Genomic DNA, 24602 nt, shown 5'->3' on the forward strand with positions numbered 1-24602 from the left:
TTTCTCGGCCATATAAACAACTCTTTATTTCACTTTGCTGTTTCTGTTCTACATGTGGCTCTTATGAAGTCCAGCATAAAGGTTCTCTATAAGACCTCCACTACATTTTTCTATAAGACTCTTATAAAGTCAAACATAAAGGTTCTCTATAAAACCTCCACTACATCTTTCTATATAGTTTCAACATCATAAAACCATACATGACATACTTGTGTGATTAACATAGGCCTCTTTACATTTGGCATTCCTCTCGGTTACACACTGGGAGCAAGGCCTCCCTATATTAGGCCTCATCCCTGGTTACATATTGGGAATAAAGGAATGAATTTCATCATTACTCTAACAATATATGTATTTGATTTGTAATTATATATTCATTTGACGAGAAAAAACGAAAAAAAAACGCGCGCTTGCGATGCCCCGCCCCTGAAACGATGACGTTCTGACTGACGTTATTTCAAGGCGCCGGCGTGGGCGCACGCATGCGTCTTCTGGGCGGCGACACCATTTTAGAGGAAGAAAGGAGAGCTGGGACAGTTATTGACCATCAGTAATACATCGATAGTGATATTAATAAGGGCCCATGTGACATACCGGGACGGATAGAAGATCTCCGCGGGTCCACAGAAGGACCGGGTTCTGCCGCTGCGACACCGGCGGATCTGACATCAGCTGGGCGTCTGTTCGGGGTTTAGTGTTGTTATTCGTCAGTGTGTGTGTGTGTGTGTGTGTGTGTGTTCAGGGGAAACTGATCCAGCGCGGTTCCGTCCACAGTCCAGATGGATGGAGACGAGGAGATCCGCTCAGGTACCAGAACCGATTCCACACACTTACCAAACACTACCAGTGTAAAACCCCGGTAAAACCATGGTATTCTTAGCATAGCATAGAGTTGAAGATAGCACATATGCATCACCATATAATTAATCACAGTACCATGGCGTTCTCATGTGTTTTAGACTAGTACGATGGTAATGGCATGCATTTGGACATGTACTATGGTAAAACCATGGTATTCTCACGTGTTTTTGGACATTTACTACGGTAAAACCATGGTATTTTTAGCATAGCATGCTGTTTACGTAGTACACATGCATACCATATAATTCATCACAGTACCATGGTATTCATATGTGTTTTAGACTAGAACCATGGTATTCTTGTGGGTTTTTTTCTACATTTACTGTGGTAAAACCATGGTATTCTCGTGTTTATTGGACATTTACTATGGTAAAACCATGGCATTCTCGTGTTTATTGGACATTTACTATGGTAAAACCATGGCATTCTCGTGTTTATTGGACATTTACTATGGTAAAACCATGGCATTCTCGTGTTTATTGGACATTTACTATGGTAAAACCATGGCATTCTCGTGTTTATTGGACATTTACTATGGTAAAACCATGGCATTCTCGTGTTTATTGGACATTTACTGTGGTAAAACCATGGTATTCTCGTGTTTATTGGACATTTACTATGGTAAAACCATGGCATTCTCGTGTTTATTGGACATTTACTGTGGTAAAACCATGGCATTCTCGTGTTTATTGGACATTTACTGTGGTAAAACCATGGCATTCTCGTGTTTATTGGACATTTACTATGGTAAAACCATGGCATTCTCGTGTTTATTGGACATTTACTGTGGTAAAACCATGGCATTCTCGTGTTTATTGGACATTTACTATGGTAAAACCATGGCATTCTCGTGTTTATTGGACATTTACTATGGTAAAACCATGGCATTCTCGTGTTTATTGGACATTTACTATGGTAAAACCATGGTATTCTTAGCATAGCATGGTGTTTGTGTAGTACACATGCATTACCATATATCCCATCACAGTACCATGGTATTCATATGTGTTTTAGACTAGTACAATGGTATTCTCATTAGGGATCGACCGATATGGATTTTTTAGTGCCGATAACCGATTTCTTTTTCATCAGCCTTAGCCGATGACGGATACGGGCTTCCCATTTTTTTAAGCTGATATTTGGAGCCTATACTGCTTTTGCTCACTCAATTTACATCATACAAATGACACAATGATCTTGATGATAACAATTTAGCAAGTCTCAATTTAAAAAAAGGAACATTTATTAACATTTAAAACTATATTTAACAAATAGTAAAAACAGGTGAGGTAGAACAAGAAGAAAAAAAGAGTTCAGTGGTGAAAATAAATATTTACGCATAAATAAAATAATTACACTATTGCACACAGTAGCAACAAGCAAGCAGCATAATAAAGTGCACACTGACTGTACTATACTTCATTTAAAAACTATTTACAACCTAGTCGTTTAATGCTTAGGTGCACTTCACTTAATCTCTTGTAGAGCAATACCAGCGGTAATTCAGGAAAAAATCTCCCAATGCTCCACGTGAAACTTCAGTCTTTCCACCTTTTACCATCGTGTCAATTCTCAATTGATCTTGGTTAATATGCGTGAGAGAGGGAGAGCAAGACAGAGAAGCGCAACAGTCAGTCTCATCACTCACCGATCAAATAAGGCTTTAGCGGGATATAAATTTGCTTTGGCAGCCGCCAAAGAATGCAATGTGGCGGCTGGTGTTGAAATGTTGCCAGAAAAAAATTTGGCGAATGCAGCAGCCTTGTATCGGCCGATACACGACAGAATCGCAAATATCGGCCCGATATATCGGTCTAACACTAATTCTCATGTGGTTTTTTGGATATTTACCACGGTAAAACCATGGTATTCTTAGCAAAGCATGGTGTTTGTGTAGTACGCATGCATTACCATATAATTAATCACAGTACCATGGTATTTTTGTGTTTTAGACAAGTACTTTGGTATTGCCATGCATTTGGACATGTAGTTGTAAAACCATGTTATTCTCGTGTTTATTGGACATTTACTATGGTAAAACAATGGTATTCTCATGTGTTTTAGAAAAGTACCATGTTATTCTCGTGTTTATTGGACATTTACTATGGTAAAACCATGGTATTCTCGTGTTTATTGGACATTTACTATGGTAAAACCATGGTATTCTTGTGTTTATTGGACATTTACTATGGTAAAACCATGGTATTCTTGTGTTTATTGGACATTTACTATGGTAAAACCATGGTATTCTCGTGTTTATTGGACATTTACTGTGGTAAAACCATGGTATTCTCGTGTTTATTGGACATTTACTATGGTAAAACCATGGTATTCTCATGTTTATTGGACATTTACTATGGTAAAACCATGGTATTCTCGTGTTTATTGGACATTTACTATGGTAAAACCATGGTATTCTTGTGTTTATTGGACATTTACTATGGTAAAACCATGGCATTCTCGTGTTTATTGGACATTTACCGTGGTAAAACCATGGCATTCTCGTGTTTATTGGACATTTACCGTGGTAAAACCATGGCATTCTCGTGTTTATTGGACATTTACCGTGGTAAAACCATGGCATTCTCGTGTTTATTGGACATTTACCGTGGTAAAACCATGGCATTCTCGTGTTTATTGGACATTTACCGTGGTAAAACCATGGCATTCTCGTGTTTATTGGACATTTACCGTGGTAAAACCATGGCATTCTCGTGTTTATTGGACATTTACCGTGGTAAAACCATGGCATTCTCGTGTTTATTGGACATTTACCGTGGTAAAACCATGGCATTCTCGTGTTTATTGGACATTTACCGTGGTAAAACCATGGCATTCTCGTGTTTATTGGACATTTACCGTGGTAAAACCATGGTGTTTGAGTAGTACACATGCATTACTATATAATTAATCAAAGTACCATGGTATTCTCATGTGTTTTGGACATTTACTGTGGTAAACCCATGGTATTCTCATGTGTTTTGGACATTTACTGTGGTAATGCCATGCGTTTGGACATGTACTATAAGATGTTGCTGACGTGACTTTTGTAAGTGTCTGTCTTTATGGTATTAATATCAGTGTATGTGACTGTGTTTGCTCAGATGATGGCAGTGCGACTCCCGTTCAGGATGAGCAGGAGGACGCGAGGCCCGGGTCACGGCAGTCTGGGGTGAGTGTGGATCTGATGGTTTGGGTCATGTTCTTGATTTCAGTCGTTCTGACAGGCGTGTTTTCTGATTATCGTGCAGGATGACGGCAGTGATAACGAGGACGCCACACACGACAGGAAGTCTGAGAACGGCGACAGCGGGTCGGATCACGAAGAGGCCCGTGCAGGAGGAGCAGGAGGAGCGGCGGAGGGGAGCGATTCAGAGCCCGAGCCGCCCCGTCCCGCAGACAGCGATGAGGAGGAGGAGGCCAGCTCCCCTGTGAAGCGAAGAGCCAGCACCTCTGAAAACGAGGAGGAAGAGGAGGAGGAGGAGGAGGAGAAAGCTCAGCCCGCCGCCAGCGACTCCGACCAGGAGGAACCGCAGAAGAGGAGCAGCCCCAAATCAGACGCGGGCAGCGATTCAGACGACGACAAACCCAAACAGAAAACTCAGAGAGACTCTGATGCAGAGGAGGATGATGATGAGGAGGGAGGGAGGAAGGAGAAGGGAAAGTGGAAAGCTGTGATGAACTCAGACAGTGAGGAAGAGGAGGAGAGGCCGAAGGAGGAAGCAGGAAGCGATGAGGAAGAAGCCCCCAAACGACGGGCTCTGGCCAGTGATGATGATGATGATGAAGATGATGAAGAGGAGAAGCCTGGTATGTGTGTTTACACTACTTGTACTGTTATTTAATTATAATTTTCAAATGTATATACATGCATTTATACATTATTTATAATTATGAGTATTATTATACATTTATAATGTTACTATATCGGCTTTTAAAAATATTAATAATTGTATTCTTATTATTGTATTCATAATGTTATTATAATTTGACTTTAAGTATTATAGTATTATATATATGATTATATTTATGATACATAATCTGATTATTATAATTATAATGTGTGTGTATGTGTATATATAGTATTTATAATTTTAGTAATATTATACATTATTAATATAATGATTTTAGAATGATTTATTTAAAGCCATAATTAAAACAAATTATATTAAATTATTAATAATTATATTAATGTTATTTTATTTATAATATTGTAATTATAATACTAATACTATAATAGCTAATATTTTTTATTATATTATGATTATAATCTTAAATAAAATGTTGTTTTTATAATCTATATTATAATTTATAATCGAATTGTGTGTATATATATATATCTCAGATTATAGCGTTATTAGATTATAATAACACTGTCTAAAGTAATATTGTATATTAGTATAGTCTATATACATGTTGTTATAATTTAACTATCATAATAAATTATATATTTAAATATTATATGATTCTAATCTTAAATATAATATTATGTATTGTATTATAATACATTATTTATATATATATTAGTGCTGTCAAACGATTAAAATATTTAATCGCGATTAATCGCATTAATGTCATAGTTAACTCACAATTAATCACAATTAATCGCACATTTTTATTTATTCTAAATGTCCCTTGATTTCTTTTTGTCCCATTATTTTTTCTTATTTTAATGCTCTTATCAACATAGAAAAGTGGATCGGCTTGCTTTGTTCAAATGTTTGTTTTATTGAAAACAACATTGGCATACTTTAGTGTTCGATTTCACACCAACATTCTCACTTGGAGCAAATAATCTCACACAATGTAACACTGCCCATCAATAAAAGGGTGAAACAAATACTTTGTTGCACAAACAGCCCCTTCAACAGCCCTTTCTAAGGGATCAAAACAGGGTGATACAAAATAAAATTACAAAGTGCACATGCAAGGTAAACTAGGACTCCGCCTATAGTGCAGTTAAACCAGGGGTCGCCAACTAGTGGACTCCGGTCCGAATCCGGACCGCGAAGCCTTTTGACGTAATGAAACAGTTAACGTTGCAATGCTCAGTTACTACGTTCAGACCCAGACGCGCGGTCAAGCATGCAGTGAAGAAGAGACTGATGGTGCGTTCACACCGGACGCGAATGACGCGACATGCACGCCGCTTAATTCACGCCGCAGAATGTCTATTTGCGTCTTTGCATTGACTTAAATCACTCGCGCAAAACGCTTCATTCGCGTCTGGTGTGAACGCACCATCAGAGCAGAAAGCAGCGCTCAAGACAAGCACTTTTAGTTGAAGACCCCTGAGTTAAACCATGGCTTAATACGTTTCTCATTTCGGCGTCTCACGCTTGCCATCCACGTCTACTCTTTTAATGGCCCAAACAAGTGCGGGCAGCCGCAGCGTGCCTGATGTTTTGTTTCCGGTCTAGCTACATCCGGAGTGGTGTTGTAGTTTTTCTAACGTTACTAGTTGTTGCAACAGCATGTGAAAAAACTACAAAGTTTGTTAGACCAAAAAGAACGTTAATCTCGCGATAAAAAAATTGACGCCGTTAAAATAGGTTTGCGTTAACGTCGTTAATAACGCGTTTAACTGACAGCACTAATATATATATATATATACACACAACATTAAAATGGTAAGATAGATATATACAACATTAAAATGGTAGATCCATCTTACCATTTTAATGTTGTTTACCATATTATAGTCTGATCATTATAATAACTATTTTATTTTAATAATTCATAATCCATCTAGTATTTATAATTTGAATAAAGCTATTATACATAAAAATATTATTTATTTAAAGCCATAATTAAAATAATTTATATTAATAATTATATTAATGTTATTTTATTTATAATATATAATTATAATAAATATTACAATACTTTATTATACTGTGATAATCTTAACTATAATGTTATTTTTTTAAATCTTATCTATCTATATTAATATTCTAATACATTATTATTATCCGATTTTTGTGTGTATGTATGTATATGTGTATATATATATATATATATATGTTATAATTTATTTATTTTTATATATAATGTGTGTATCTACATATATTGCATTTATGTTGTTATTATATATATATATATATACACACACACACACATACACTATTATTACTATAATTTACAATTTTATTGTTTACAATATATCATTATAGTCTGATAATCATAATTACTATTTTATAATAATAATTCATAATCTATCCGCAATCATGTTTGATTGTGAATTGTCTTCCAGTGAAGAGGAAGAAGGCGGTCCTGTCGGACAGTGAGGAAGATGAAGAGAAAGGTACTCTCCGTCTGTCACTAACACACTCACTGTATGATGATGGTGATGATGATGATGATGATGATGATGGTGATGATGATGATGGTGGTGATGATAATGATGATGATGGTGGTGATGATGATGATGGTGATGATGATGATGATGGTGGTGGTTGTGACTCTGTAGAGGTGAAGAAGAGCAGGCTGGTGTCTGATGATGAAGACTCTGGCAGTGATGAAGGCTCTGGAGCTCCTGATAAGAGTTTAGCAGCTAAACTGAAGGAGCTGGGCTCAGACAGCGAGGATGAGGAGGACGCGATGAAGACGGATCCAGGGAAGAAGCACGAGAAGGCTCTGTTCGGCAGCGACAGCGAATCCGGCGACGACGAGGAGGAGTTAGTGCTCGTTACACTCTTCGTGTGTGTGTGTGTGTGTGTGTGTGTGTGTAACCGTCTCTTTCTGTCCCTCAGGAAAATGATCGCAGACATCTTCGGAGAGTCCGGCGATGAAGAGGAGGAGGAGTTTACAGTGAGCTCCATGACCTTCTCCTGTATAGTATAGTGTGTGTATTGTGTGTAATTGCAATGATTCAGTTATCGTGTGTGTGTGTGTGTGTGTGTGCAGGGCTTCAATCAGGAGGAGCTGGAGGGCGAGCAGACGCAGTCTCAGGTGCCAGGACAGCCGGGAATGGACAACGACTCAGATTCAGATGATGATGTGGACAGAAGTGGAAAAGAGTGAGTGATTCCCTCCACCTGTTAGTGTAGCGTGTTGTTGTACGTGCAGGAGATGTAATCGAGTGTGTGTGTGTGTGTGTTTCAGCATGTCCTTCTTGTCAGACTTTGATGCGATGTTGGCCCGTAAGAAAGCCCAGAGCGGCAAACGCAGGCGGAATCGAGACGGAGGGACGTTCATCAGTGATGCTGACGATGTTGTGAGCGCGATGATCACCAAAATGACAGAAGCTGCAGAGGTGTGTGTGTGTGTGTGTGTGTGTTACAGGTTCACACAGTGTGTGTCTACAGCAGGGGTGTCCAAAGTCCAGCCCGCGGGCAAAATGTGGCCCGGGATGAATTTCAAACGGCCCACTGCGTGTCTTTTAAAATTAGTGCTGGGCATCGATTAAAAAAAAAAACTAATTAATCACACTTTTTTCTGTAATTAATCGCAAGTTTGTAATATTTTACGTTTTTAATATTTTGATATTGTAGTAATTTCAGTTACTCTCCAAATTAATGTATAAACAATTTAAAGACAGCATATTTTAAATATGTGTTGTATTGTCATATTTTTATGAATGAAGGCCAGTATCACTGATACTAAAGTGTCTATGAAACATTAATGACGTTACATTACAGTATCACTGAAAGCTCCCAATTTCAACATTTATTAGGCTTTAAAAAAAACAACTTTTAATTTAAGTGAACTTAAAACAATCTTTACATAATCCCAAAATAATAAATGTTATATTTACCCATGGCCTTCCCTGTTATACATATACAGAAATGTAATAGTTATCTTTCTTAACTGCATAAATAATAAATGAAATATAGATGAATCATCATTAAAGCTACACTTTTCTCTGTTCCCGTTAATGACATCATCATCAGTGCTACTGTCACTTTAAGAACAGCCGCGGATCTCATGCGCTGTCCCGCGCATCTCATTTCCTCACAACTCTTTAAGTTCATTTAAGACGTTATTTAACTAATTTAAGACCCTAATATGAGTACTCAAAAATCCTCTGTTTTATTGTTTGTTCAAGAGCAAAAGAGAAGTGTGTGTGTGTGTGTGTGTGTGTGTGTGTGTGTGTGTGTCCCTTGACTAGCTGACATGAGACGCATCCACACACACACAGGACATTGGCATACAGCGCGTTCTCCAGTGTCTTGTCGCGCTTGGAAGCATTTACATGAATAAGAGCGTGATAATCATGTAACGCTAAGCAAAAATGGATATAAAAACGGACGCTGCGTTATTTGCGTTAAATATTTTTAATGCGTTAAGCTGAAAACATTAATCGCCCGCGTTAATTTGCCCAGCCCTACTTAAAATACTATATGTGGCCCGCCACTGATAATTTACAAATCGTGCAGTTTCACGATGTCAACACAAGGTGGCAGTACTAGACTTTAGGCCAGGGAAACCGCGCCAGAAGCGGAACAAAACAGCGCAACTCACGCGAGCTCTGAGTCTGAACAAATGTGTTTACCTGCTGAGGGTCTCGATCACATGACCACTAAACAGCCAATGAGAAGCGTTCGAGTTCAGCGCAGAGGTCTGCGGTACGAGCTGAGAATCTCTGATTTGATTTAATTTAAATCCAGTTAAACAGCGCTGACTTAATAAACAACACTAATAAACAACACGTGCAAATCAGCTGAGCCGAATCAAAATACTTTTCAAACTACAATTCGCATTTCAAATTTATCATGGGTTTACTGTGGTAACACCTGTAACCGGTAATTAGTCAGAAATGTAGGTTAATATCTAATTTGATTTAATTTGTAATGTAGACATGAATTAAATTAGTAATAAAGGCCAAATTGCAGACTATTTTGTCATAAACTTGCAGTTTTGTGCATTTGTATTTATATGTCGATAGACTAAATACCATTCTAGATATAGAAATATATATATGTGTGTATTACTCTTTGCCTTGTGTGCACTGCAGAAAATGCTGTCATTTTAGTATTTTTGTCTTGTTTCTAGTCTAAATATATCTAAAAAATCTTAAATCAAGATGTTACGGGAAGTTAAATGACATTTAGATATTTTTTCTTGTTTTCTGGAAAATAAAATTTAATTGAAGTGAGTTTTTGCTTAAAACAAGCAAATATATCTGCCAATGGGGTAAGAAAAATCATGTTTCTGTTCGGAATCTTTTAAGGAAGATTATTTTTCTAATCCATTGGCAGATAATTTAGTTTGTTTCAAGCAAAAACTCAATTCATTTAGATTTTTTTCCCCCCGGAATCAAGAATAAAATATGTAATTTTCCTTAGTAAAAGCATCTTGATTTAAGAGTTTTTAGATATTTGGACTGGAAAAAAGACAGAAATACCAAGTCAGAAAAGCATGTTTTACCTGTGGTGATCGAAATAGAGCACTTATTAAATTTAAATAAGAATAGAGTTCTAACTCCGTAATAATATTAAAATTTCACCCATTAAAAATTTAAAAAAATTTGGTTGATGAAAGTTTTACAGATATTGTTAAATATCTATACATTTCCTGTGTCCTATCTCAAGCTACTCTACTGTCAGCTCAAGCTTTTGTCAAATCTGTCATGTTTCAAAGAAACAAAACATGTCATCTCATATAAATATATATATATATATATTCTAGAAAAGGGACCGGCCCCAGGTTATGTCCACAACATCGAATCCGGCCCCCTTTAAAAAAAGTTTGGACACCCCTGGTCTACAGTATCTGTGACGTGCTGTTGTTAAAAGAAAATTATCATAACTCATCCCTCAGTGGGACAGAAATCTTGTTTACAGTAACACACTTACACTGTGTGTGTGTGTGTGTGTGTGTGTGTGTGTGTTTCAGGAGGACCGCACTCTAAACAGTCAGAAGAAACCGGCTCTGAAAAAGCTGATGCTGCTCCCCACAGTGGTGATGCATTTAAAGAAGTGAGCGTTTCCTCCTCTTGTTGAAGGATCAGCCTGTGTGTGTTTATCAGCTCTACAAAAGCAAACGTGTGTGTGTGTGTAGGCAGGACCTGAAGGAGACGTTTATAGACAGCGGCGTGATGGCGGCCATAAAGGAATGGATCAGTCCTCTCCCGGACAAGAGTCTCCCAGCGATCAAGATACGACAGGAGCTCCTCAAGATCCTGCAGGAAGTGAGTCTGCCACATGCGTTAAACACACAACTAAAGCACTGAAGATGGCAATGCAACATTTATCCTAGACATACCTTTATATTACTATTTATATACAGTGAGGAAAATAAGTATTTGAACACCCTGCTATGTTGCAAGTTCTCCCACTTAGAAATCATGGAGGGTCTGAAATTGTCATCGTAGGTGCATGTCCACTGTGAGAGACATAATCTAAAAAAAATCCAGAAATCACAATTTATGATTTTTTAACTATTTATTTGTAGGATACAGCTGCAAATAAGTATTTGAACAGCTGTCTATCAGCTAGAATTCTGACCCTCAAGACCTGTTAGTCTGCCTTTAAAATGTCCACCTCCACTCCATTTATTATCCTATATTAGATGCACCTGTTTGAGGTGGTTAGCTGCATAAAGACCCCATACAATCAGTAAGAGTCCAACTACTAACATGGCCAAGACCAAAGAGCTCTCCAAACACACTAGAGACAAAATTGTACACCTCCACAAGGCTGGAAAGGGCTACGGGGAAATTGCCAAGCAGCTTGGTGAAAAAAGGTCCAGTGTTGGAGCAATCATTAGAAAATGGAAGAAGCTAAACATGACATACACAAGCATACACACAAACATATATACACGCATACACACACACACATGTATACATATATACACCAGTGATGCGCGGGTTGATCCAAAATGAGCGGGTGCCCGCGGCCACCCGCGGTTACGAGTCATCCAAAAATATTTTTAATGATATTCGGGTCACGGTCGGTCGGATCGTCAATAAATCCTTATTTACCTTTTGAATGTGGAGCGTTATTAACTTTTGAATAAATGCTGACGCGGGACAAAATGCCCGATTTCCCAAAACGTTGAACTGAGCAATGCCATTGTACCATTTAAATAGGCTACTTTTAAACGCATTTAAAGTCAGTTTTATGTATTTTCTGAGAAGGGGCGGGATTTTTGTTGGGAAAGTCGGGGGAGAGACGCACACTTCGATTAGACTGGATAAACACATGCAGCATCTTAATTGTTAAGAAAATTAAACGAAATAAATGAATAAATCAAGCCTGTATTACATAACACTAGGCTATATCATACAGCATTCAGAAAAATAACAGTTTGCGCTCCTAAGGGCTTTCACACTTTTCCAAATGTTTTCCAAATGTGGGCTGATGAATTCTTCAAGCCGGGTCGAAACATAAACATCGCGTTCATCAATAATATGCATCTGGAGCTGAAATGGAAAATGATGGGCCGCCTCAAGAACTGCCTGCTCTCGCTGCTGCACCTCTGAGCACACCACGCCAGGGCCTGAAACATTTTCTCAATGGCCCAATGAGCTACGATGAGCATTTACTACTTTTAAAAAATGCGGGTCGGGTACAATATTTTCTTCTTTTTTTTTTGCGGTCCGAGTTGCGGGCGGGTTAGTTGAAAACGTCGGTCGGGTGCGGGTTGTTTATACATTGACCCGCGCATCACTGATATACACGCATTCTCACACACACACACACACACACACACACACACACACACACACACACACACCTATATATACAAACATACACACACGCATACGCACACATGCATATATATACACACACACACACACACACACACACATACACACGCATATACACACACACACACACACACACATATATAAATATACATATACACACTTAATGCAAAAGTATTCATAGCCAATGAACTTTTCCACATTGACAATTGACAAAAATGTATTTTATTGGGATTTTATGTGATAGATCAACACAAAGTGGCACCTCATTGTGAAGTGGAAGGAAAATGATAAATACCTGAAAAGTGTGGCGTGCATTTGTATTCAGCCCCACTAAATCAATACTTTGTAGAGCCACCTTTCGCTTATGCCTCGATCAGCTTCCCCCATCTGGAGAGTGAAATGTTTGCCCGTTCTTCTTTGCTAAAGAGCTTAAGCTCAGTCAGATTGGCTGGAGAGCGTCTGTGAACTGCAGTTTTCAAGACTCGCCACAGATTCTCAATGGGATTTAGGTCTGGGCCATTCTAACATATGAATATGCTTCGATCGAAACCAACCCGTTGTAACTCTGGCTGGATGTTTAGGGTCTTTGTCCTCCTGCTGGAAGGTCTCAAGTCTTTTGCGGGCTCTAACAGGATTGCACTGTATTTGGCTCAATCCATCTTCCCATCAACTCAAGCTTCCCTGTCCCTGCTGAGCGAAAAGCACCCCCACAGCATGATGCTGCCACCACCATGTTTCACCATCATTCCTCCACACATGGTGTTTTGCATTTAAGCCAAAAAGTTAAATTTTGGTCTCATCTGACCAGAGCACCTTCTTCCACATGGCTTGTCACAAACGGCTTTCTTTCAACATTTTGTCCTCAGAGTTGATGTGTTAGAAGCAGGAAAAATGGACAAGCGTAAGGATTTGAGCGAGTTTGACAAGGGCCAGATTGTGATGGGTCAGAGCATCTCCAAAACTGCAGCTCTTGTGGGGTGTTCCCGGTCTGCAGTGGTTGTAATAAGGTTGTAATAATACACATTTTGTTTGTTCACAGTTGCCCAGTGTGAGTCAGGAAACCCTGAAGCTCAGTGGAATCGGCCGAGCTGTCATGTACCTCTACAAACACCCGAAAGAGTCCCGGCCGAACAAAGACCTCGCGCTCAAACTCATCAGTACGAACTCTCTTTGACCAGAGCGTATCTCTGTGTTTGAGTGTGTGTTCCTGCTGTAATCTGTGTGTGTGTGTGTGTGCACAGATGAGTGGTCGCGGCCCATCTTCGGCTTGACGTCCAACTATAAGGGAATGACGAGAGAAGAGAGGCAGCAGAGAGACCTGGACCAGCAGATCGCCCCGCGCCGGCGCCTCAGGTAACACTGGTGCTCTTCATCACTGACCTTCTCCTCATCTGTCCTTCATCTGTCCCTCCTCACTGGCATTCTGTCCCTCCCTCCTCTTCCTCTGGTGTGTAAGTGAGCCTCAGACGTCTGAGAGGCCGGAAGAGCCGGATGTCTTTGCCCCTACACTCAGGTTCACTGTGTGTGTGTGTGTGTGTGTGTGTGTGTCTGTGAGTGTGTGTGTGTGGCTTTTGGGGTTGGTGATTGGCACAAATATCGATTTCGATCTTAATTAAGCATAAATGCATAGCCTACCGTACATATAAGGAAAAATAAGTTTGCCTTTTTAGCTCCATTTTAAACTTTTCTTGGGTTAAATTATATGTGCTCACATTCATTAATATTCACGTGTGTGTGCTTGTATAAGTATCATTCAAGATATTTTAATGTTTTAAAATTTCACATTTAAAGAAATCTAGTGTTTGATCATGTCTAAATATGTATTCAAATGCAAAACCTAAAAATAATTAAGCAGTTATGATCTGCATTACTTTTCTGAACAACTAGACTAAACACATTAAAGACCCACACAGGCACCAGTGGGTAAACCATGGCTTTACAAATGAACATTATTATTTTTATAGCTACATAATGACTGTACTGGAATGACTCTTTGCACTGGAAGGCATTATTTTAACCTTAATTATTACACTAATGGTAATATAAATAATAAAAAGATCAGAAGACAAATAATTTAATTCATTAAATGGTCATTAATGGACCATAATTATTGCACAAATAGTATTTAGTACCAAAAGATCTCCAAAATATTCAATAAATGTTATTAAACTAAAATATAGAACATTTATTTAATTGAAAAATAGTTACGGTGTATGGTCATATTTGACCATCAATGGCTATGAGGGTGAGTAAGGAATACCTGTGGGCCAAATACTGATATTAATGTTAACAATGTTGCATCTCCATAATAAAATGATCCTGTAAATATGGTTGATGTAATAATCAATGCACACTATGCTGTACTGCTTACCAAAACTTGCTGCAAACATCTGTATAGTGAAGCTGATTGAAATGTATTGACAGCGCTGGTTTGTTTAGAAGCATCGAGCGCTCTGAACCGCGAGATGAGAGCATGTCACAACTGCTTTTCAACGCCTCTGGCTTTAACGCTTATGCCACATTAGCAACACAACGCTATTTATTGTTTGAATTTCGCATTAAAATTTAAAACATTGTAAAAGCTTCGACTTTGTTTCATATCAAAAGCAGGGATGGCAATTTGAGATCGAGAGATGTCCGTGAGTGACAGAGAGACGGAGGGAGAGCAGGGAAAGGAAATGCAGCTGTGTGTTTTAAATGGCGTTAAATTAAAAATAATACTATGCGCAATATGTGGCGGGCGGTGTTGATTCTGTGGCGCACCGCCACAAATTAGTCTATGTGTGGGAAACACTGTGTGTGTGTGTGCGCGTGTGTAAGCACGACCCTCAGGAGTTCAGGAATGTTTTCTAACACTGGTGTGTGTGTGTGTGTGTGTGTGTGTGTGTGTGTGTGTGTGTGTGTGTGTGTGTGTGTGTGTGTGTGTGTGTGTGTGTGTGTGTGTGTGTGTGTGTGTGTGTGTGTGTGTGTGTGTGTGTGTGTGTGTGTGTGTGTGTGTGTGTGTGTGTGTGTGTGTGTGTGTGTGTGTGTGTGTGTGTGTGTGTGTGTGTGTGTGTGTGTGTGTGTGTGTGTGTGTGTGTGTGTGTGTGTGTGTGTGTGTGTGTGTGTGTGTGTGTGTGTGTGTGTGTGTGTGTGTGTGTGTGTGTGTGTGTGTGTGCGCGAAAAAATCTATTTTATTCTATCGATTTCATCAGTTTTGATCAGAATTAGAGCCGCACAATTAATCAAAATAAAATCAGTTATATCTCAGTGTGATGTGCAAACAGTAAAGGCTATGATTTTAATTGTCATGAAAATTTTAAAACTGAAATTAATATATTATAGCCATAAGTTTTATAATTGTACCATAAAATTATATAATTTTTCTTAAACACTAGATTTTTTTTTTACTTAAATTTTTGTTATTTGCAGTATTATTATTATTTATTAATTAAATGTTTTGGTCAAGTTGTGCAGAATAACGAGCAGGCACATCTAACACCTTGGATTTTTTGAATGAACTAGAATTTAATCTAATAGCATCAAATCTAATGGATTTAGACTTTATTTTCTTAAGACTTTTAATTCTGTTCCTTCAGATGTTTACTCACCTCACTCTCCACAAAAAGTTGTTTGTACTTGATCATATTCTACTCCATTCATTCTAACATTTCTTCACCTTCTATTCTATCATTCCAAACTCTGCTGAACTCTATCAGTGTGATGCACCCTGACCTTTGACCTCGGTCACTCCATTTTCATCCCCTCTCATCTGAAGCTCTTTAAACACTGATGGCATGCGAGTCTGCATTTCATTGTGCTGATGGCATGCACGTGTGTGTGTGTGTGTGTGTGTGTGTTTACTGAGGTTTTTGATTTCAGCCGAATGTGATGAAACTGGTCCGTGTGTCAGACGAACCCAAACACACACTAAAGCTGCACACACATCTGACTCCAACACTGACCGCATGTTTGCCCGAGCGTATCCCATGATTCCCTTGCTCTCCGTCTCATAGTGTGTGTGTGTGTGTGTGTGTGTGTGTGTGTGTGTGTGTCGTCCCACAGCTCCGGTGGACAGACTCCTCGCAGAGATCTGGAGAAAGTGCTGACAGGAGAGGAGAAGTACGTGCTTACAATCAAACAGAGCCATTTTAATGTTGTAATTCTTTTTTTTTTTAAATCAATTCTCTTGATTTTCTTTATCTTAGACACTACCATCATGTGCAAATATGCAACAATTTAAATATATAATTTATTATATAAATGTGCTTAATCTTATGAAAATGCCACATTTATATTTTGTGAGAATCTCCACTTCAAATTTTTTTGCGTAGTTGAACTATATCAACTAGTTTTGCTTTAATTTAATTATTAATACATTTTGGATACATTTACATTAATAATATTTATATTTTCATTATTTAATTTTATTATATAAAATGTATTATAAATTTAAAATATATTGTATAATTTGTGCATTTCATTATTTTCATATTTATATTAATGCTAATTAATTTGATATTATAATATTTTATTATAATGTACTATATTACTATATTTAATAAATATTATATGTAATTCATTTAATTATTATTATTAATGGAAATTGTATTATATTGAAATGATTTATTATATTATAATTTTAAAATGTATTTGTATAATTTATTTATTATTACTTAATATTTATTTATGCTAATGGCAATTATGGATTTCATATTTTATTATATTGAAATGTATTTATTATATTATGTTAAAATGTATTATGTAATTTTTAAAATATTTTTATTAATGCTAATTAATGGAAAAAATATTATAATCTAATATTTTATTACATTGAAATGTATTTATTATAATTTTAAAATGTATTATATACTTTGTATAATATATTATAATTAAATGTTTTATTATTGCTAATTAATAAATAATTTATAATTTAATATTTTATGATGTATTATATAATTTATTTAGAATTGCTTAATTTTCATTAGCATAAATACATATTATGGATTTAATATTTTATTATATTGAAATGTATTTATTATAATTTTAAAATGCATTATATACTTTGTATAATATATAATAATTGTTTTATTATTGCTAATTAATAAATTATTTATAATTTAATATTTTATGTTAAAATGTATTCTATAATTTGTAAAATATATTATAATTTAATATTATATTGAAATGTATTTATTAAAATGTAAAATGTATTATATAAAATATATAAAAAATTATATTATTGCTGATTAATAAAAAATGATTATGTTGAAATATATGTATTATATTATAATTTTAAAATGTTATATTATAATTTGATATTTTTAGTATTGCCATTTTAAAATTATAATATAATAAATACATTTCAACACAATCATTTTATTCATTAGTATTAATAAAATTATTAAAATATCATATTTTTCATTAATTAGCAATAATATAATAAATACATTAATTTAATATTTGTATTATAATTTTAAAATGTTATATATATTTAATATTTGTTTTATTGCTAACACATTTTAAAATAATGTAATAAATACATTTCAACATAATCATTTTTAATTAATTAGTATTAATACAATTATTAAAATATAATATTTTTAATTAATTAGCAATAATATAATAAATACATTATAATTTAATATTTTTATTATAATTTTAAAATGTTATATATTATAATATATTGAATATTTGTATTATTGCTAATTAATGAAAAATATTATATTTTAATAATTGTATTAATGCTAATTAATAAAAAAATATTATTTGAAATGTATTATAGTATAATTTTAAAATGTATTATAATTTGTACAATTTTCTGTAATATTTGTAGTGTTGCCAGTTAATGAAAAGTATTATAATTTAATATATTATGTTGTTTTATTACAATTAAAATCTAATACAATAATTCAATTTATTATATAGTTTGTGTAATTCATAATGTTTTGTAATGACTCTCTCTCTCACTCTCTCTCTCTCTCTCACTCACTCACTCACTCACACTCTCACTCTCACACTCTCTCTCTCTCTCTCTCTCTCTCACTCACTCACTCACTCACACTCTCACTCTCACACTCTCTCTCTCTCTCTCTCTCTCTCACTCTCACACTCTCTCTCTCTCTCTCTCTCTCTCTCTCTCTCTCTCTCACTCACTCACTCACTCACACTCTCACTCTCACACTCTCTCTCTCTCTCTCTCTCTCTCACTCTCACACTCTCTCTCTCTCTCTCTCTCTCTCTCTCTCTCTCTCTCTCCTCTCTCTCTCTCACTCTCACACTCTCTCTCTCTCTCTCTCTCTCTCTCACTCTCACACTCTCTCTCTCTCTCTCTCTCTCTCTCACTCTCACACTCTCTCTCTCTCTCACTCTCACACTCTCTCTCTCTCTCTCTCTCTCTCTCTCACTCTCACACTCTCTCTCTCTCTCTCTCTCTCTCTCACTCTCACACTCTCTCTCTCTCTCTCTCTCTCTCTCTCACTCTCTCTCTCTCTCTCACTCACTCACTCACTCACACTCTCACTCTCACACACTCTCTCTCTCTCTCTCTCACTCTCACACTCTCTCTCTCTCTCTCTCTCTCTCTCTCTCTCTCTCTCTCTCTCAGGGCGTTGCGGCCGGGTGACCCAGGGTTCTGTGCGAGGGCGCGTGTTCCTATGCCGTCCAATAAGGATTACGTGGTTCGGCCCAAATGGAACGTGGATGGGGACTCAAACCGAGTAAGTGGGCGGGGCTTATGTGTGGGCGGGGCTGAAGTGCAGAGGAATGATTGACAGGTGTCTCTCGCTCAAATAAAGAGTGAGCGAATGGAGAGATGTTTCTTTATCTGACTAAACCCTGCTGATATGTAGAGTGTAATCTGATTGGCGGAGGAGGTTTTTCACTGTGGTGTGATTGGTAGACGAGCTTTAGGAAGGGCATGAGCCTGCTGGAGAAGCACAAGCGGCGTTTTGCGGAGGGGCGGAGGCAGCGGCGCCCACAGGGTGCGGTGAGAATCAGCATCGAGGGCAATCGCTTGCCCCTGTAGCTCTGCGGCCCGCCTGAAGGGGGCAGTAAGTGTGCATGAGACGGACCACACCAGCCTCAGAACCGCTTCTGGGACAGTCAACCACACTAAACCACAGTGTGTGTGTGTGTGTGTGTGTGTGTGTGTGTGGGTTTTGCTCACAAGAACTGGCTTGTGTTTGATTGTAGTGGAGTTTCTCCTTTTTAAAGCACTTTTTTAGTTCACTTGATTTTGATTGACTTTTTTCCTTACAGTTGTTTCCCTTTTTGTTGTTAATTAAATTAAATCTGCTTGATTGTGATTTTATTATTTGTAAGTCAAGCGACTTTGCTTTTCGGCTTTTTCTTATAAATGTTTCCTTTTTTTCTTATTTCTTTTGATAGTTTCCTATTTTTCATTATTTATAATTACTATTTTTTTTATTTAATAATTTCCTTTTTTTATAATAATTTTCCATTTATTTATAGTAATTATTGTTTTTTAAAAAGGAAATTATTAAAAAAAGGAAATTTCCTATTTATTTATGTATAATTTTATTTATTTCCTTTTTTAAAAGTAATAATTTCCTATTTTTTATTATTTATAATTTCCTTTTTTTTAAATAATAATTCCCTTTTTTTTATTATTTATAATAATTTCCTATTTTTAATTTATAATTTCCTTTTTTAAATTATAATTTCCTATTTTTATTTATAGTTTCCTTTTTTTTTGCTCATAATAATTTCCTATTTTTATTTATAGTAATTTTTGTTTTTAAAAAAGGAATTTCCTATTTATTTATTTATAATTTCCTTTATTTCCTTTTTTAAAAGTAATAATTTCCTATTTTTTATTATTTATAATTTCCTTTTTTTAAATAATAATTCCCTTTTTTATTATTTATAATAATTTCCTTTTTAAAGAAATAATAATTTCCTTTTTTTATTATTTATAATAATTTCCTATTTTTAATTTATAATTTCCTTTTTTAAATTATTTCCTATTTATTATAATTTCTTTTTTAAATAATAATTTATTTATTTTATTTATAATAGTTTCCTTTTTAAAAAATTCCTATTTTTATTTATAATTTCCTATTTTTTTTACTCATAATAATTTCTTATTTTTTTATAAAAAAAAATAAGATATTTTCTCTTTCTTGTAATAGTTTCCTATATTTTTGATCATTTAAAAAATATGAATATATTATTAACTGTCCTGTTTTTGCTTGTAATAGTTTACTATTTATTTTGTTAATATTTTTTTTAATTAACAAGGAAAATAAATAATTTTTAATTGGCTAGTTTTTGATTTCTAATAGTTTCCTATTTTTTAATAAAACAAATCAAGATATTTTAATTGTCTAATTAATAGTTTCCTATTAATTCTTTTTTTAATTAATTGATTGTAAGTTTCCTATTTTGTTTTGTTTTTGTTCTTTCTTTAAAAAATAAATGATTGGCTTGTTTTTGCTGGTAATTTTTTTTATGTAAGAAATAAATGGGTAACTTACAAAAACACAATTAAAAATATATGAATAGTTTACAAAATAGATATAAAAAGGAAACGAAAACAAACTATTATTTTAATACATTTTAATTGTTTAAAATTTGTAAAAAATAACAAACTATTACATGCAAAAAAATCTATAAATAGCAAACTAAGATATTTTTAATTGCCTTTTTTGCATGTAATGTAATGTGCTATTTTTTTTAAAGTCATTTTAAATATTAATACATTTTTAATTGCCTTGTTTTTGCTTGTAATGTTTTCCTTTTTTATCATAGTTTTTTTTTTGAGTAATACTTAAAATCTGCAGTTCTCAGAAAAGTTCTTGTTGCTTGAGCGCTGCAGGCGTCCAGAGCAGTGTGTGTGTGTTTGACCCCGTGTGTTTGCCGTAGTTTGACTGTCGTCCTGTCCTCAGGGGCCGATGAAGAAGGGCATGTCCCGCGTGGATAAGCAGATGCGGCGCTTCGCAGACATCAAGCGGCTGACGAAGCCTGGACACGCAGTGAAGATCAGTGTGGAGGGGAACCGCATGCCTCTCTGACCCGCCTCCTCCAGCGCTTCACACACACTTTCTGATGTTTCTTTCATAATAAAGAGTTTCCATGTTCTACATTTTACTCCTGTACTCCCTCTCTTTGCTTTTACAAACACACACTGCTAACATCACTAATGTGGGTTCGAGTTTAAATTGCAAAGCCATGACAGATTGTTGGTGGTTTAAAAGGTAAAATGTGTAGTTTGTACAGTTGATCACCAGATGGCGCCATTAACCCTGTAGAGCCTGTGCCAAACTAAAGCGTAGTTTCTGCTTTTATATGGAGTATAATAACATATAAATGATTCAAATCTGATGCTGCACAAAAACTAACACGGCATCAAAGCCAGTGTTGTTCCTGATCTGTGATAAACGGTCTAAAAATATCCAGTCCACAATCACTTTATATTGAAAATAAGACATTTTGCGTGTTTTTCCTCCAAATCCGTGACCTCGTTTATGAACTTGGCAATTAAAAAGTTAAATTCGTGGATTTGTTTTAAACATTTAGTAGTTTTGATAAGGACTGAGGATGATCTATATATATATTTTTCATTGCATAAGTCTGTTAATCATGCATTTTTACAGCAGTTTAATGTAGTAGGGATGTGAATTTGAACAATACACAATATTTTTTATATCTATTTTATCAATATATAGTCACACAGAAAAGAAAAAAAAAAAAAAAATATATATATATAAACAAAAATATTTTTTCTACAATTTTTTAAAATAAAATTGTACACATACACACACACACGGGCACATGTTTGTTTGTATTTTTAAGAGTTCCTTTATTTGATTTCTTGCATATATGTAATGTCACACAACACATTCATCATTGATGTGTTTATTGTGTTGATGTTTTTGTTTGTTTGTGAAAATGTTAAAAAATAAAAGCTGCACAAACACAACACGTATCAGGAACATTTGACATTTTTGTTAACATTAAAAAAAATGTCATTGTTAGGTCATGTTAATTAAAGCATTTATTAAACTTAGTATATTATAAAATATTTTTTAATGACTTATAATTATTTGCATTATAATATATATATATATATATATATATATATATATATATATATATATATATATATATATATATATATATATATATATATAATTATATAATTTATTGTCATGTTTTTGCTTGTAATATTCTCCTATTTATTTTTTCATTAATTGTAAAAAAATATTAACAAAATAAATAGGAAAATATCACAAGCAAAAGCATCTTATATTATCAAAATATCATCTTTTTTTTAATTAACAAAATTGAAATATATATTTTAAAAAAATATAATTGTTTTGTTTTTTATAAAATTTAAATAATTGTTTTTGCTTGTAATATTTTCCTATTTATTTTTTCTTTGTAAAAATTATAAACAAAACAAATGAAATATTAATTTTATAAAAAATAAAACAATTATATATATATATATTTTTTTTTTAAATATATATTTCATTTGTTTTGTTTATAATTTTTACAAAGAAAAAATAAATAGGAAAATATTACAAGCAAAAACAATTATTTAAATTTTTATAAAAAACAAAACAATATATTTTTTAAATATATATTTCATTTTTGTTAATTAAAAAAAAGATGATCTTTTGATAATATAAGATGCTTTTGCTTGTAATATTTTCCTATTTATTTTGTTACTTTTTTTTTTACAATGAATGAAAAAATAAATAGGAAAATATTACAAGCAAAAACAAAATTATTAATTTTATAAAAAATAAAACAATTATATATATATATTTTAAATATATAATTTTGTTTTTGCTTGTAATATTTTCTATTTATTTTTTCATTCATTGTAAAAATTTTAAACAAAATAAATAGGAAAATATTACAAGCAAAAAATATAATTTTAATTTTCATACAATATTTGTTTTAATGTTTTTAATTGTTTTTTAATTTATTTACTTTTTGTTCATTGAAAAATATATAACACATTTTTATAATACAAGATGTTTTTGCTTGTAAAATTTCCTAGTTATTATTTTAAATATTAAGATATTTTTAATTGGCTAGTTTTCACAGTGTTATAATGTTTTTGTTGTTAATTAAAAAAAAATATTTTTCGCTTGCAATAGTTTCCTATTTATATTTTTATACTAATAATTAGTTAACATGACCTACCAATGAAAAACACTTCTAAAGCTTTTATTAATCTAAGTATATTATTAAAATCAAAAGTTATATGTTAATATTATATTTAAAGGAACGGTTTTCGCTCAAAAATTGCAACGAATTAAAGTAGAACGACTTTAAAAACGGTTTTATTTACAACTTTTTTTAAACAGTGTATCAATAACTAAGAGTGAAGAGTAATGTTAGCGTTATCTGTGATGAAGGCAGCAGCGTTCAGACGTTTACCGCGGTCTGGTTGCGTCTGGATTCCTCGTTCATCATCTCCTCCCGGATCCAGGATAAGTAGTTTCCCAGTCGGGTGTAAACCCCGTATTTCCCGCGGGCCGCGCACCTCTCGCCCCAGCTCACCACCCCGGCCAGGAACCAGGTGCCCCGGTAGTTGACTATGAAGGGGCCGCCGCTGTCTCCGGTGCACGCGTCCATCTCCGCCGTCAGATAGCCCGCGCAGAACATGTTATCCGTGATCACCTGCTCGGTGGAGTTGATGCAGCTCATCTGGTCCACCACCGGGAGCATCACCTTCCTCAGGAAGCGGGACGAGCGCTGCAGGAAGCGCGTGGCTCCCCATCCCGACACCAGGCCCTGCTCGCCGGGCTTCAGCAGCCGCTCCGCCAGGCCGGCGTCGGGAAGGCACGCCGGAGCGGCGAACGGCCCCGCGGTCACGGGCTCGGACAGGTAGAGCAGAGCGATGTCGCTGTCGAAGGTGTACTCGTGGAAATGAGGGTGGAGGACCACCTTCTCCACTTTGATCTTCTGCTCGCCTTTGTCGGGACGCATCTTATCATAGTCTCCTGTGTGTATGTGTGTGAATATCATAAACTCATTAACTCATAAACTTTACATAAACCCCGCCCCCGGGAACACATCACAAAGGGGGTGAGATTTGATCATGACAGAATATGCTAATCGATGACTT

At 35.1% G+C, this 24602-nt stretch overlaps 2 protein-coding genes across 6 annotated transcripts in view; one reads left to right on the forward strand and one right to left on the reverse strand.

The window, feature by feature from the left end:
- Positions 1-486: 486 nt before the first annotated feature.
- iws1 (interacts with SUPT6H, CTD assembly factor 1) lies at positions 487-21607 on the forward strand. 4 transcript variants are annotated; one of them, XM_079823937.1, is made up of 17 exons: positions 487-807; positions 3966-4033; positions 4113-4671; positions 7115-7165; positions 7331-7538; positions 7614-7671; positions 7768-7880; positions 7966-8116; positions 10699-10781; positions 10864-10993; positions 13557-13674; positions 13759-13870; positions 13974-14030; positions 16562-16618; positions 19104-19215; positions 19398-19548; positions 21406-21607. In XM_079823937.1, the coding sequence occupies exons 1-16, from the start codon at positions 780-782 to the stop codon at positions 19521-19523; spliced, it is 2031 nt and encodes a 676-aa protein (XP_079680063.1). In that variant the 5' UTR covers positions 487-779; the 3' UTR covers positions 19524-19548; positions 21406-21607. The 4 variants fall into 4 exon arrangements, with proteins under 4 accessions (XP_079680063.1, XP_079680064.1, XP_079680066.1 ...); XM_079823938.1 differs by lacking the exon at positions 19398-19548; XM_079823940.1 differs by lacking the exon at positions 13974-14030.
- Positions 21608-23466: 1859 nt separating this feature from the next.
- The window catches only part of LOC307130028 (coagulation factor X), a 40788-nt gene continuing 39652 nt past the window's right edge, over positions 23467-24602 (reverse strand). For both annotated transcript variants that reach the window (XM_079822875.1, XM_079822876.1), the window contains one exon: positions 23467-24477. In XM_079822875.1, the coding sequence (XP_079679001.1) occupies positions 23900-24477 (578 nt within the window). In that variant the 3' untranslated portion in view covers positions 23467-23899. The remainder of the gene's footprint in view (positions 24478-24602) is intronic.

The sequence above is a fragment of the Gobio gobio genome (assembly GCF_949357685.1).
Source record: "Gobio gobio genome assembly, chromosome: 8".
Lineage (NCBI taxonomy): Eukaryota > Metazoa > Chordata > Actinopteri > Cypriniformes > Gobionidae > Gobio > Gobio gobio.

Bases quoted from the DNA above. Each gene is read 5' to 3' on its own strand.
- iws1 (XM_079823937.1), top strand. From the start codon at position 780: ATGGATGGAGACGAGGAGATCCGCTCAG. The intron at 7,539-7,613 runs GTTAGTGCTCGT...TCTGTCCCTCAG, and splicing joins TCCGGCGACGACGAGGAGGA to GAAAATGATCGCAGACATCT. The intron at 10,782-10,863 runs GTGAGCGTTTCC...GTGTGTGTGTAG, and splicing joins GTGGTGATGCATTTAAAGAA to GCAGGACCTGAAGGAGACGT.